Below are 14,966 nucleotides of genomic sequence, written 5' to 3' on the forward strand. Positions count from 1 at the left end.
ATAATTATGCCAACGAATGGGAAAAAACCTCCGTCCTGAGTCAAAACGGTGTCCTCGGAGTGCTCGTGTGAATTTGCTGAATAGCCAGAAGTTACACGAAGTTAAATCAGGCGAATGTGGTGCTTGCGGAACGATTTTAGTGGAAAATGTGGCAAAATGATCACGAGTAACCAATGCAGTATGAGATGGTGCATTTACGCACTTCTTTGTTCAATAAATTCTGACATAGTAAAAATCGAAGAATTCGCTTTTCGAGCCTCACAAAACGACGCGTATCTCAAATACTAAAGAATATTTTAACGTGAAATTTAGCATAGATGTCACTAACAGTACTACCAACTTACAGAAAAAAATTTACCAACAACAGTGCAATTAATAATAATAATTGCAAAAAATTCACCTTTCAATTTGATCACAGTAGTATTCATTATAAAATGGCAAACCAAACTGAGTATAAATCAAGTAACAGCTGTTTAAAATTATCAATTCCGATAATTCCACATGTCTAAACTAATATGAAAGAGCTAAGTTCGGGTGCAACCGAACATTTTATTATCTTACAACTTGCAGGAATCAACGCTTTAACGCCAGGGAATACCTTAGGCTGTCAACCTGAGGATCGAAATCCAAGCTATTTTATGTATACATATTAGGGTGTCATTCTGAGGCAACCTTTTTTTCAACGACTTCGACTACTGAAAATCGATTCCGAAAAATCGATTATTTTACGAGAAAACTCGATTTTCGAGTAGAATCGGAATCGAGTTTACCATCCCTACTGGCAGCCATCGCGTGCACATATAATAACCTCCGCACAATAACCACCACAAAAAAAAAATGATTTTTTTTCCATGTAATTTATATGGAAAACCGAAAATTTGAAATAGGCACCTCTTAATTGAGTGACTTTCTTTTTCACATTTTCGAAAGTTTTTAGCCTGTTTTTCAGTTGAAAAAAAAGGTTGCCTCAGAATGACACACCCTAATACATATACCTGTATACATAGACCCTATTAACAATTACCATGCCACATTAGATTAGATTAGATTGATAAATCAGGAATTCACCGCGACCTTAGGTCTGTGGTGCCCTTCCTTAAATCACAAGGACTCACTTAACCCCAGCACATTGATGAAGTCCAATATTCTACCGGGTGCTAGTGAGGCGATGCGATTCCTATGCGGAAACATGGATCCAAGTTCCCTAATCCTGCGTCTACAGACTGCTGTGGAGTCGATTAGCAGGTTTTTCGGTGTTTCAGGCTCCCGATCGCAGAACCGGCAGTTAGCGCAAGAGGATAGGCCCATGTTATATATGTAAATGCCTATTCAGCTTGCAGTGGCCGGCATAAAATGCGACCAGTAGCCTGAGTTTATCCCTGGGGAGGTTAATTACAACTTTAAACTTGCTCAGGTTATACCCCCCAATTAACAACTTGGCATGTCGCATACCATGTACTCGTTGCCAATTCTTTTACCATGCCACATACTAAAAAGATGTTATCTGGGCTTCATTAAGATACCGCACATACAATCACCAATCATATGGAGTAAAGTCAGTGATATTGGTTATATGGCGGCAGGGTCAGTTTTCGCCAATTTTTTTCTATTTTAGACACGAAAATGCACTGTTGAGTAAAACACGTTCTGTAATGTTCATTGATATAACTCAAATATTGGAGGATATATTCAGTATAGTCACCCGGAAGTTCGAAAATCTTACCTAAGCACCTCTTGATCAAGCTTCAGGCGAGTCTCAATGAACGTGTGTGGCTTGTGTAGTCCTAAATGAACACAATTCCTTTCATATTGCCCAAATCTGGTTGCTTGCGATTGTATCCATCATACGATTCTATTGTTGACAGTAATAGGTATATGGGAACTCAGGGAAGTATTGATTTAAATATTGGCCGATATATGTCACCAGGAAGTTCGATAATCTTTATATTAGGTTTTTTTATACAAAGAGTTAGTATTGTCAAGAAAGAATTCTCTCTGAATTTCAATTGTATATCCTATACATTGACGGACATTTTCGGTCAAAAGTCAACTGTAGATACTGGGATCATATATTCGGTACCTAGAGGCTTGAAAAGTTTTGGTTGGATTTGGACAATTCTTGATCATAAGGTGGCATGCTTTAAAGCAATTACTAGCGCGAAATTGTGTCCTTTATATTAAATACTTTTTGATTTGTGTACTAGAAAATAAAAGAATCAAAAGAATGTCACGTACTAAATTTAGACGAAATCGGTCAGTCGGGTCCCGAGATATGTCTGTGATTTCACCAAAAAAGTGGACGATACCACGCCCATCATCGAGTTTTCACAGCGGCTCCCATAAAGCCCTTTCATCTCGGAGGTAAGGAGAGGTGCAAATCATTTGTTTATCTTATCTTCCGATTTCATCCATTTTCACACTGTTTGTAGGAGTTCATATAATATTTGCGCTAGGCATATTTGGTTGTTGTTGCTTTAGTGGTATAGGATATATGTACAGTGTATCACAGAAATAAGTATGCACTATATATTGGCGTAAAAAAAGTCAAATTATTTGCAAAATAAAAAGTATATATTTTGTGTTTTTTTCCAAAAACAACTACTCATAATATTGCCTTCACGAATATGACAAATTGATATCATTGACTTATTCCGTTATTAAAAACCGTTAGATTTTCTCTGTAAAAAGCGAAAATCATGTCACATAAATAAGTATGCAATTTACCATATCAGTATTGTTTCGATTGATACACAGTGTTTATACGTTTTGAAGCAATAAGTATTGTTTTTTTTTATAAAATAATAATTTTCCGAAGTTTTTATTAAATTTCATCGTTAATTGCAATTACATTTTGATCATGGAGCCGCCCGTTAAGAGTTATCACAAAATTTGAAAGGTGCTATTATAAAACTATATAAAGAAAACAAAAGTCAGAGGCAAATTGGAAAACTAATAAATAAAAGTAATTCTAATATTCAAAAAATAGTAGAAAAATACAAAAAAGAGGTCAATACAAAAAATAAGGAAAGATCTGGACGACAAGAAACATTTGATTCCAAGGATCGGTACATTATCACACACAAGATACAGGCTAATCTGAAGTAAAGTGTTCCAAAAGTGCGAACTGAAATTAAAAATGAGACCAGTAAAACCTGCCATCCTCAAACTAATAGTCAAGTGCTGTATGATACAGGTTCGCATGGTCGTAATGTCCGTAAAAAGCCATTCATAAGCAACATTAACAGACAAAAAAGATTAAACTTTGTGAAAGCACGAAAGTAAACATAGAGAATATTTCTGGAATTCTGTTATTTTCTCAGATGAAAGTAATTATACATTTTTGGATCAGATGGACATGAAAAAGTATGGAGAAAAGTAAATACTGAGCTTGATTCACGGAATATGGCTGCCTTGATAAAACATGTTGGTAGGTCGCTCATGGTTTGGGGGTGCATGGCACCAACTGGTGTAAGGAATCTTGTATTCATTGAGCATAAAATAAACAAATAATATTACCTTAATATATTAATATCGAATACGATAGTGCGGCCAAATTGGGACTTGAAGGATCATTTGTCTTCCAAAAGGGCAATGATCCAAAACACTCTGCTCACATTGTTAAGGAATTGCTACTTTATAAGACATCCAAACAATTAAAAACACCAGCCCAATCTCTTGATGTGAACCTATCGAACATTTGGGCCATTTTATAGAGAGAAAAATCAGAAGACACCAAATAACCGGTAAAGAATCTTTGATATCCGCTTTAATCGAAGAGTGGGGCAAAATTCCAACTTCAGTGACCCAAAAACTGGTAAAGTCCATGCCATCCGGATTGAATGCAATAAAAAAATCCAAAAGCTATCCAATAAAATATTAACAGCCCATCAAAGCTCAAAAATAAAACCGTTGGAACTTTTTCTTTGGAATGTATTACTATGGCATACATACTTTAGTGATGTAATTTTTAGCTATTTAAGCCTTTTTTTCTCTAATTTGAAAAATTATTAATTTCAGTTTCTGTTTTTTGCTATTGCTTTCAACTAAAATATGAAATAACTGAAAAAAATAAAAAAATGGATATTATTATTAGTTCTGTGGCATTTTTTTTCTGAAAACAAAACGGATAAACACAGTGCATACTTATTTTTGTGATGCACTGTATGTAGGTACATTAAAGTTATTAAAGGGCGGGGCCACGCCCACTTATTCAAAATTTGTTGGCCACAGGTGCCTCAGCTACAGCGATCTCCTGTGAGTTTTATATCTGAATTTAGTACTTAGTTATTATCTTTTTTACTAAGGAACGCGCATACTAAATTTCATCAAGATATCTCAATTTATACTTAAGTTATAGCTTGCAAAGACGGACAGACAGCCACCCGGAATTCAACTCGTCTCGTCATCCTGATCATATACATATATGTACATAACCCTTTATCTATTTCGATTAGTTTTAGGTAATACCTAATACGAACGTTTGGTGAACAAAACTAACTAACTGAAAAATATATTTCTGGCTGAAAAAAAAGTAATTTGGTTATTCTAAAGAAGTTTTCTTAAGCTAATTTTTTATCAGGTTTCAATGGATTGGAAGGCTGTCATAAGAAAAAAAGTTAGAGAAACTGGTTGAGCTATTTAATAAATTCATATAAACCTATGTTTCTTCTGCATTCAGCTCATTTTTCATAACAATCGTTCCATTTTCAAAACACCAACACCAAATTCACACGTTTTATGTAGTCATTTTAATTTTCACTTTCACTCGGATTCCCGAACCTGCCCTTTTATTACCTTTTCTATAGAATGCAATTGTTTTAGAATATATTCTTGTCAAATTTGCAGGTATTGGAATTTGATGATGGTTCGAAGTGAAGACAAATTTCTTTACACAAAAACTGTTAGTTAGCCTGAGTTCTACAAAAGTTATTAATAATATACATATGTTGGTAAGTGAAAAACAGAAAACAATAAGGAGTGCGGCGCAGCCTCTCAAGCAATGTCGTAAACATTCCTTTTTTCGGACTGTCTGGCTGTGGAATGTAACACCTCAAATTTTAGGATTGTTGACAGTCTGAAGTTCAATAACATAGAGATCTGTGAGATCAAAATCCAGTTTCTGTCAATGTCTAAGGTGTTGGAAATTCCCTCTGATGGTTGAGGGAGTTAAACAATAGCAGGGAAAGGACACCACCCAAGAATCAGACGAAATACAAACAAAGAAAAATCGTTGAAAATCCTACATATGTGGTGTTTAAGATGTGGCAGCGCTTGCCATAATTGTAAAAAATCTAACCTTTTCAACGATGAGTGATTTTTAAATTAATAATTTTAGCTAAAATATAACAAAATAAAAGTGAAATTTGAACTTATTTTAATGTTTAGAGTGTACAGTGAATCAAAAAAATTTTGGCACTCTTTGATCTTTTAAAGATAGTTAAAAAGCAACAAGAAATAATCTCATAGCCTTTACATAGATTGAGCAAAGTGGGTCGCGAAAAACGTTGAAGTGCGTAAACTCATTTTGAATCTGTACCTAGAAAAAAAATCATTGCGCGAAATAGGACAAATTGTCAATGGATCATTTTCCAGTGTAAGGAATGTAATAAACCATTACATAAACAGCGGAAAAATAGAAAGCAATTACAGATCTAGGAGGGCAAAAACTTTTTTGATCGGGAGGAACGATCCATTGTTGGCGCATGGAGCTCTAAGAAAATAACATCTTAAAAACAATCAAGCTGGGCGACGGAAACGTAATGGTGTGGGGGTGTATAGCGGCAAGTGGAGTTGGAAATCTTGTTTTTATAGACGAAAAAATTGATAAGCTTGTTTATTTAAGCCTTTTGAAGAACAATTTGCTTCCGAGCGTAACTAAATTGGGTTTAAATGGAGAGAAATGACAGTTCCAGCAAGACAATGATCCCAAACACACTTCGCGTTTGGTTCAAGAGTGGTTAATTTATAACTGCAAGCAGCTGAAAAAAACTCCACAAACCCCTGATCTCAATCCCATTGAGCATATTTGGCATTTGCTTGAATAAAAAAATTCGCAAGCACCAAATAACTTCGAAAGAATACCTTAAAAATGCTCTGAAGGAAGAATGGGCCAATATTACCAGTCGGGAGACTTCCCATTTGGTCGCAAGTATGCAAAGGCGTTTACAAGCGATTATAAAAGACAAGGGAGGTGCAACAAAATATTAAGCATTTTCAATTTCTTTTTCTTCATCTTTTGTATTACCATTTTTGTATTTTGTGACAATACCTTTTTGATATGAATATGACTCTTTTTCATTATTTTTTTAATAATGTCCTACTTGTATGAATTTTTAATTTTTGTATATACATATGTATTAAAAAATCATTTTTTAAAGAATATGTTTGTTTTTTGTTTGGTATGTTCAGTTAATTAAAAGTTATATTAAAGCAAAGTGGAAAAACTGAGGTGTGCCAAAACTTTTTTGATTCACTGTATATTTAAATATACCAAGTGAAAAAATTTAGTGAAACATTGTGAAATACTAAATGTTATTAATACAATTTTTTGAATTTTTAATCGGGAATATTTTAAAAAATATAAGTGTTAGTAACTTTATTTTTGCATATTCCTCCTCTGGAGAGGCTCCCCTATACGTACATACCCCATTTATACCGAAATTCGTGTTTTTTACCCTACCGCCAAAGTAATCGGAATCGTGCCTAATTTTGCCCTACGCGTTCTGATTTTTCACCACAAGTAAGGATAATGGTAACCTGAAACACTAGATTCAACTCACGCATGCGATCGCTTTGTTATAACATACATAAACATATAAAATTATAAATAATTCAACCTCTGCGAATGGTAGGCACCTTGCCGTGGTGCAGAGGCTTAGTCGCAAGGCATACTCGGCACCCGTGAGCCAGGAGGTAAATTCGGCTGTATTTTAACGGAAGTTTAGCATCCTTGACGCTCTCTCGACAGAAGAGCGGGCGCTGTTCGAGGAGCATGCCAGGGAGGATGACGACGACATGTCCTCATGTAGCGGCGCTCGGCAGCGAAGCGGAAGAGAGGGCAGATCACGCCGAAGGAGCCCCCAGCTCCAAAAGAATGGGAGGCGGCACCACAAGATTAGCCGGAGGCCAACCATCAGCACCGGCTCCCCCGGGTGGAGGAGGGGCGGCGCAGATATGCGGATGCTGTTAAAGGCATGTGAAGTTGCTAATTGGGGGGAACAACCAGAGCAGGTTTAAATCTGTAGTTAACCTCCCTAGGGATAAACTCAGGCTACTGGTCGCATTTTACACCGGCCACCGCCAGCTGAATAGACATTTATTTTACATGGGCCTATCCTTTTGCGCTAACTGCCGGTTCTGCGACAGGGAGCCTGAAACACCGGAACACCTGCTTATCGACTGCATAGCAGTCTGTAGACGCAGGTTTAAGGCCCTTGGATCCATGTTTTCGGATAGGGATCACATTGCCTCACTAGCACCCGGCAGGATAGTGGACTTTATCAATATGTTGGGGCTAAGTGAGTCCGTGTGATTTAGAAGAGGGCACAATAGACCTAAGGTCGCGATTCATTCCTCATTCATCAATCTAATCTAATAAATAATTCAAAGTCCAAGGACTGTCACCATTCCTTGCAATTACTTCAAGATGGCAGACACCTTATCGTGGTGCTGTGGCTCAAGTCGCAAGGCAATGCATTCGATATGTGGTGCAGCATTAGGGCCCAAATAATGAATTGCCGCCAGGAGGTAAATACGGCTGTATTAGACCGGAGCATTCTCAACTCCGAGCCGCATTGGAAGTAACGATGGACTTACTACGTCATGGACCAACCGACCCAACTTTATCGTAAGAGAAGCATGCGCTGTTTGAGGTGAATGCCAAAGGCGATGACGATCGGGTATTCCCACGACAGCCGATTCTACGCACCGGAATTGACTCGGATGTCATCCGACCAAGGGCTGTTTTTTCGGCGATCTAACCCCGTTTGGATCGGTGAGTATTAATTTGTGTTTGTCATCATTGGAACAATGCCTTGCAGCAGGCTTGCTCCGTATCCTCCTGACTCGTGCTGGCACTAAGTCCAACCCGGTCACGGAGGAATTTTTCTGCTGCGTTTGCGCAGAAAGGCTCCATCCAAACTCCACCTCGGTCAGGTGTAATACATCTCTAACTTAAGACCTGCTCAGGCCTTAAGACTCACAGGGAGTGGACCACGAGTTACGTGGCCCCATGTTGCCTACGCAATACTGCCACACAAGCCTCCTGCCGGTTCAGCAGCTGCAACAAATAGCACGTACTTGTCACTCCCTCACCCCCAGGATCACCCACGGACACCCGCAACAAACCCGTGTACTTCAATTCAACTACAACTGACTTCAAGGCAAGATTGAGGAGATAGTTGCACTTATAAATCGGGAACGCGTATCGATAGCTGCGGTCCAAGAAACCAAACTAAACTGCCGCTCACATCTTCTGAGTTGTGCAGGTTTCAACGTGATACGTAAAGATCGCGAGCTAGATAATGGTGGTGGCCTAGCCTCCATATTGCACAACACCATGCAGTATCGTCTAATCGATGAAGACATCGACCGCAGGGATACTACCCTAGAATGTCAGGGTATAGCTATCCGGTCAGGCGATGTCGACCTCGAAATATTTAATATATACATTACATGTTGCCCTACAGGATATCACCCGAATATAGGCGCGCTACTTCGTGGTGAAAACCGTTTGGTACTAACGACTTTAACGCGCACCACGATCTTTGGCATTCCTGCCTGCGCGACACCTTACGCCAAGTCGATATCGGGGATCCCCGAATAAGGGATCTCAATTTGGAGATTCGGCGTATGGTAAATCAGCATAAGCGGACAAAATGGATAGAGCACCTGAAGTCCTGCAACCTCTCCACCGGTGTGAGTAAGCTTTAGGCTACTGTCAAAGCTTTGTCTAACCCGAAGAGACACGACGACCGAGTTGAGGTTCAATTCAATGTTCATGCCTCTTCGGATCCGAAGTGCGCGAGCTATTTTAGCCGGCAGTGCACTGCACCCTTCGGTAGACAAAGCCAATAGATGTGTTAACCGACGGCTGCGCAAAATGCCAAACGACTGCGCGCCACTTACTTTCACCAGGAGGTCCAGAGTGCCATCAACAAAGCAAAATCCTCTAAATCCATTGGCCGTGATGAAATTAACATGCTAATGCTAAAGCATCTAGGCGCGACGGGAGTAAGTTATCTCACCAAGCTCCTGAACCTGTCGCTGACCACTCTTCAAATACCCGATGTGTAGAAAGTCGGAAGAGTGGTCCCACTACTGAAACCTGGGAAACCCGCCAACAAAGGGGAATCTTATCGTCCGATAACTCTCCTCTCCCCAGTAGTGAAGACACTTGAGGCCTTGCTAATACCGACCTTCACTCACCACCTGAGCCTAGCCAGCCACCAGCATGGATTCCGAAAAGTGCAAAGCACCACTACAGCACTTAGCGTTATAAAAGCTCAGATAGTTCGTGGCCTCAACCAGAAACCACCCTGCGAGTGAACGATCCTCGTATCGTTGGACTTGTCAAAAATTTTGACAGTCAACCACACAACGCTATTGCAGGACATTGAGAAAACCACGCTTTCTCCGGGGTAAAACAGGTGGACCATGAACTACCTGAACTGTCGTCAATAAAGCGTACTATTTCGAGGTGAAACATCCAAACTGAGAAGAATTAAACAGGGGGTTCCGCAGGGTGGTGTCCTCTCCCCGCTACTGTTTCAACTTCTACATCTCGAAACTCCCGCAGCCACCAGAGGGGGTTTCCATAACCTCGTACGCAGATGATTGCACGATATTGACGTCGGGCAATGGAATCGATGGCATGTGTTCGAAAGTAAACAGCTACCTTCACGGAACCTCACACTTTCCCCCACCAAATCCACAGCAAACATTTTTACGAACTGGACGAAGGAGTATAGACTTGAACTTAATATTGAAGTCGATGGCGTGAAAATTCCGACTGTCAATTAATTTGTCCCTAAGATTTTAGGTGTAACCTTCGATCATCTATGCTCCTTCACTCCTCACACGACCGCGATTATCGCCAAGGTACAGAACCGCAACAAAATCCTCATGTCGCTAGCCGGCAGCACATGGGGAAAAGACAAAGAAACCTTGTTGGCAACATACAAGGCAATCGGCCGGCCGGTCCTTAACTACGCAACCCCTATATGGTCGCCTGGATGCAGTGGTACGCAGATGAGGAAACTCCTGACCTGCCAAAATACTGCACTCCGGACCACGACGGGATGCCTTTTGATGTCTCCTATCGAACACCTACATAGTGAGACGCTTATGCTCCCAGTTAAGGAGCTTAATGAACTCCTCTCCAAGCAGTTCTTGCTGGGATGTTTTCGCAGAAATCACCCTTGCAGCCATCTGCTTGGAGCGGAACCCCCTCCTAGGAGCATCAAAGGGTTCTTCCTTGACAACTTCGACGAAGTCGTACAGTACGCCGACCGGACATCAGACGCAACTGACTTTCGACAGGTACTGACCGCAATTACTTCTTCTTAATTGGCGTAGACACCGCTTACGCGATTATAGCCGAGTTAACAACAGCGCGCCAGTCGTTTCTTCTCTTCGCTACGTGGCGTCAATTGGATATTCCAAACGAAGCCAGGTCCTTCTCCACTTGGTCCTTCCAACGGAGTGGAGGTCTTCCTCTTCCTCTGCTTCCCCCGGCGGATACTGCGTCGAATACTTTCAGAGCTGGAGTGTTTTCATCCATCCGGACAACATGACCTAGCCAGCGTAGCCGCTGTCTTTTAATTCGCTGAACTATGTCAATGCCGTCGTATATCTCGAACAGCTCTTCGTTCCATCGAATGCGATATTCGCCGTGGCCAATGTGCAAAGGACCATAAATCTTTCGCAGAATTTTTCTATCGAAAACTCGTAACGTCGACTCATCGGTTGTTGTCATCGCCCAAGCCTCTGCACCATATAGCAGGACGGGAATTATGAGCGACTTATAGAGTTTAGCTTTTGTTCGTCGAGAGATGACTTTACTTTTCAATTGCCTACTCAGTCCGAAGTAGCACCTGTTGGCTTCGTCTATCTTGGACCGCCATTCACAGTGGAGCCATTAACACCTTCACCGACTCCCTTCCCGTGAATGGCGTTCTTGGAGTCAAACCACCACCCATCGCAGACGAAGAGCTCGAGTTGCCGCGAGAAACGCGAGTGACCCTAGCGCAGCTTCATTCTGGATATTGTAGCAGGTTAAACTCCTACTTATCTAGAATAGACTCAGACATACCCAATGTATGTCCTGTATGCAACGAGTCTCCGCATGACACTGACCACCTCTTTGCATGCCCTACCAACCCCACTCATCTAACACCCTTTTCCCTTTGGTCCGACCAACAGCACGTTTCCTGGGCCTCCCGTTGGATGACGTCGATGACAACACAGATAACCCTCACCATCCTAACGGCGAACGATAACCGTTAAAACAACAACACGATCGGCTATCTACTGCGTTCGGTTCAGACAGAGATACGCCATAAAGAAATGTTCCCCCAGCAGTCTCAGCTGCTGTTTCTTGTGAGCCATAAAAAGTTTATACCAAGGAAAAGTAATAGGGGAAAGAGATAGCCCACATACCATCTGTTTTTTTTGAAGAACAAGATGACCCACGCAAAATGGATAAGAGTGGTGCCACCTTAAAGGAAGGCTTAAAAACATCCAGGAGAGGGAACTCCTGAGGAAGTTCTCTGGCCACAACTTAGAGGCATTAAATTATATCCAAAGTGTATTCAACAAAGTGAACTAAGTATATGACATTTAATTTTTCTTTACGCTTATGTGACATGAATGTTGTTAGTGACTTAACCCTTACATTTATTCAAAAATTCAAATTCGGAAATTCAAAAGTAAGCAAATTTCAAAACGAAAAACAATATTTTTTTAAATAACTGAATAAAATGCCGAATACTTGTTGCCTATGCAAAACAACTCATGGAAGCAACTTACCAATGTTTTGTGCTCCAACTGACAAATCGCAACGGAAGGAATGGGAAAAAGTATGTGGCGTACAACTCAGTTTGTCATCGAGAATATGTGGGCTACATTTTAAGGCGGAGGAAATAAAAGAAGACGACTAAGCCCCGATGCAGTACCCTCATTAAACTTACTTCCCAATCTTCAAGAAAAAAAGTAAGAAACCCTCATAATTTGATAAATAGAAATTTTACGTTTTTACTATTAATTAGGTCTCAAGACAAACTTGTGGGCGCGAAAATTTTAACAACTGATCGGAAGCTATACATGCTGTGCTGTAGTTTTTGTGGTAAGGAGTTTCTGTTGTGGAATTGATGTAAATGTAAAGCAAGTGGCTTCATATTGTTCAAGATCAAAAAAAAAAAACACACGGGTTAATATAAACAAATACATGAATTGTTTACTATTTTATTATCAAATAAGCGTAAGTCAAATACTTAGTTCACTTTGTTGAATACACTTTGATTATATCTATCTACTTCAGGAATGTTTTATACAGCTACCAAAACAAAAAAACACCAAAAATTATTTGGCATTTCTATGATAATAAACTGTAGGGAGGTAATTTTAAACTGAATTTTGAAGGTAGTAAAATATACAAGTTAAATATGTATCATAATAGAAAATACCTGAATCAGATGTATTCTGTACTCCGCTACTGTTATTTTACCATTGTGTCCATTAAGAGTGTCGAAAATTCCTTTCAGTAAATATTCAACCGAATCGACAGTGGTACACTTAAGCGATAATTCCTTCAGCGTTTCTAAAGATTCTCCTCTCACAATGTCATCCTTACAATATAAATGATGTAGCAGGACCTTTCCTAATGATGAGGCATATTCACTTAAGTCTATATTTAATTTGTGAAAAATTAATCCCATCACACGTATTGCCATTTCAGGGCTCCTTAATATGGATTTAAGTAATACCGGATGTATCAATTCTTCAAAATCCTTTTGTGTAATTATTGTTAACAATGGCTCACACGCCATTACAATTGAAGATTGTGGCCTTGTTTTATTAATGATAATACTTTTAATAAAGTGCTCAAGTAGTTCCGATTTGTGCCTTTGTAGTATATATTCTTCATGTCCTTTGAAATGTTCAAATCGTAAAAGTAACATTAAAAAGTTGATAATGTTAAATGCAGGTTCCTTTAATATAATTGTAGACAAGCAAAGTATGTAATTTTCTGAATTTATCCAGGAATCAAATAGTAATTTCTCAGCCATTTCAATTATGCGCATATTACAGGAAAGAAATATATTATAATACAATATACTTTGGTATTCTACCAACTTAGAATATTCCGTTTTAAATATGTTCGAATTATAATCTCCATTTCTTATAATTAAATCAGTCCATCCTAAAGCAATAAGTGAATACTTTGCAGACTTTTGAGGGGTCAAAATTAAAATTTCTTTGTTTAAGACCGTTCTAAATACAGAGCTAAGACTTTCAGTAGCCACGTCATGATGCTGTTTTACGATATCCACAATTAAATTTCTGACAAGAATTTGAGAAGGTGTATCCTTGTATTTTGTCAAAGTTGTTCCAATTACTTTACATAAGCCTTTCACAATAGACGCATTAACACCTAAAATATAATGTTTAAATGGTTTTCAAAATTAACACGCGCTTGTTTTATACCAGGATTATTCAGCACAGATGTCACGTTTTGAAACAAATCTGTTCTCTCATCACACTTAGCTGACAGGACTCGATTTGGTAAGTCACGCAACGCCTTAGACAACTGTAAATAATAAAAATTATATTTTCAAAAGAAAACCACCATTACATTATTATATCTCTTTAAAACCTCAATTTCTGCCATTTTATTGCATGCTATTTATTAACTCCCAATTAATATTTAGTTTCGGAATAGATGAAAATGAAACAATATCAATAGGGTGATCAGTGCTAACGCATGTGCTCGATGCAGTTACAGATTTCTTTCAATGGTGTAAAACATGTTTTACCTTAACCCACGGTCACACATTCAATATTTATAATGACATTTAGATCATGATTCATAATGAAGACTGTTGGATCGCGAGTAAACACTACCGGTCCAATAATTACCATTATTTATTCCATTTGTTTGAAAAAAAAAGATGTTAAACAAGTAAGGAAGGGCTAAGTTCGGGTGCAACCGAACATATCATAGACTAGCAACTTACAAGAGACAAAGCAAGGGAAATACTTTATGGTGTAAAACGTCAACCTGTGGATCGAAATCCAAGCTATTTTATGTATACATATACTATATATAACTCCTATACTGATAGACATATAAGGTTTGTTAGAAAAACAAAAAACATTATACGTAGTATATGGCAATTGGGTTAGTATCGACCAGATTTTATCTATTTTTCCCAATACCACTTATAATTAAAATATCACATACTAAATTAAATTAGATTATTAAATGCACCGCGACCTTAGGTCTATTGTGCCCTTTTCTAAATCTCACATAGCCACAGCATAATGATAAAGTCCAATATTCTGCTGGGTGCTAGTGAAGATGCGCTCCCTATTCGGAAGCATGGATCCAAAGGCCTTAATCATGCGTCTACAGACTACTGTGCAGTCGATTGGTAGGTGTTCTTTTGTTTTAGGCTCCCTGTTGCAGAATCGTCAGTTTTCGCAAGAAGATAGGCCCATGTTGTGTAAATGCTTATCCAGCTTGCAGTGGCCGGTATAAAATACGACCAGCAGCCAGATTTTATCCCTAGGGAGGTAAATTGTAAATTTAAACCTGCTGAGATTGTCCACTTATTAGCTACTTGACATGTCTTTCTTGCGGAGCAACTCCTTTATGGTATGGGGACTCAATCCAGTGAAGGGTTCAGGTCCTACCTTGTTAGTGGAAGCTGCGGAGGGGCGAGCTCGTCAGCCAGTTCGTTACCGGC

General features: G+C 39.2%; 1 protein-coding gene across 1 annotated transcript in view; it reads right to left on the reverse strand.

The window, feature by feature from the left end:
- The window catches only part of LOC120780948 (eIF-2-alpha kinase activator GCN1), a 28,135-nt gene extending 14,143 nt beyond the window's left edge, over positions 1 to 13,992 (reverse strand). The window contains exons 1-3 of the mRNA XM_040113178.1: positions 13,874 to 13,992; positions 13,705 to 13,807; positions 12,684 to 13,651 (exon numbers count right to left, since the gene is read on the reverse strand). Coding sequence (XP_039969112.1) covers positions 12,684 to 13,651; positions 13,705 to 13,807; positions 13,874 to 13,888 — 1,086 coding nt within the window. The 5' untranslated portion in view covers positions 13,889 to 13,992. The remainder of the gene's footprint in view (positions 1 to 12,683; positions 13,652 to 13,704; positions 13,808 to 13,873) is intronic.
- Between the last annotated feature and the right edge of the window lie 974 nt (positions 13,993 to 14,966).

Source organism: Bactrocera tryoni, unplaced genomic scaffold, assembly GCF_016617805.1.
Source record: "Bactrocera tryoni isolate S06 unplaced genomic scaffold, CSIRO_BtryS06_freeze2 scaffold_25, whole genome shotgun sequence".
Taxonomy (NCBI): Eukaryota; Metazoa; Arthropoda; class Insecta; order Diptera; family Tephritidae; genus Bactrocera; species Bactrocera tryoni.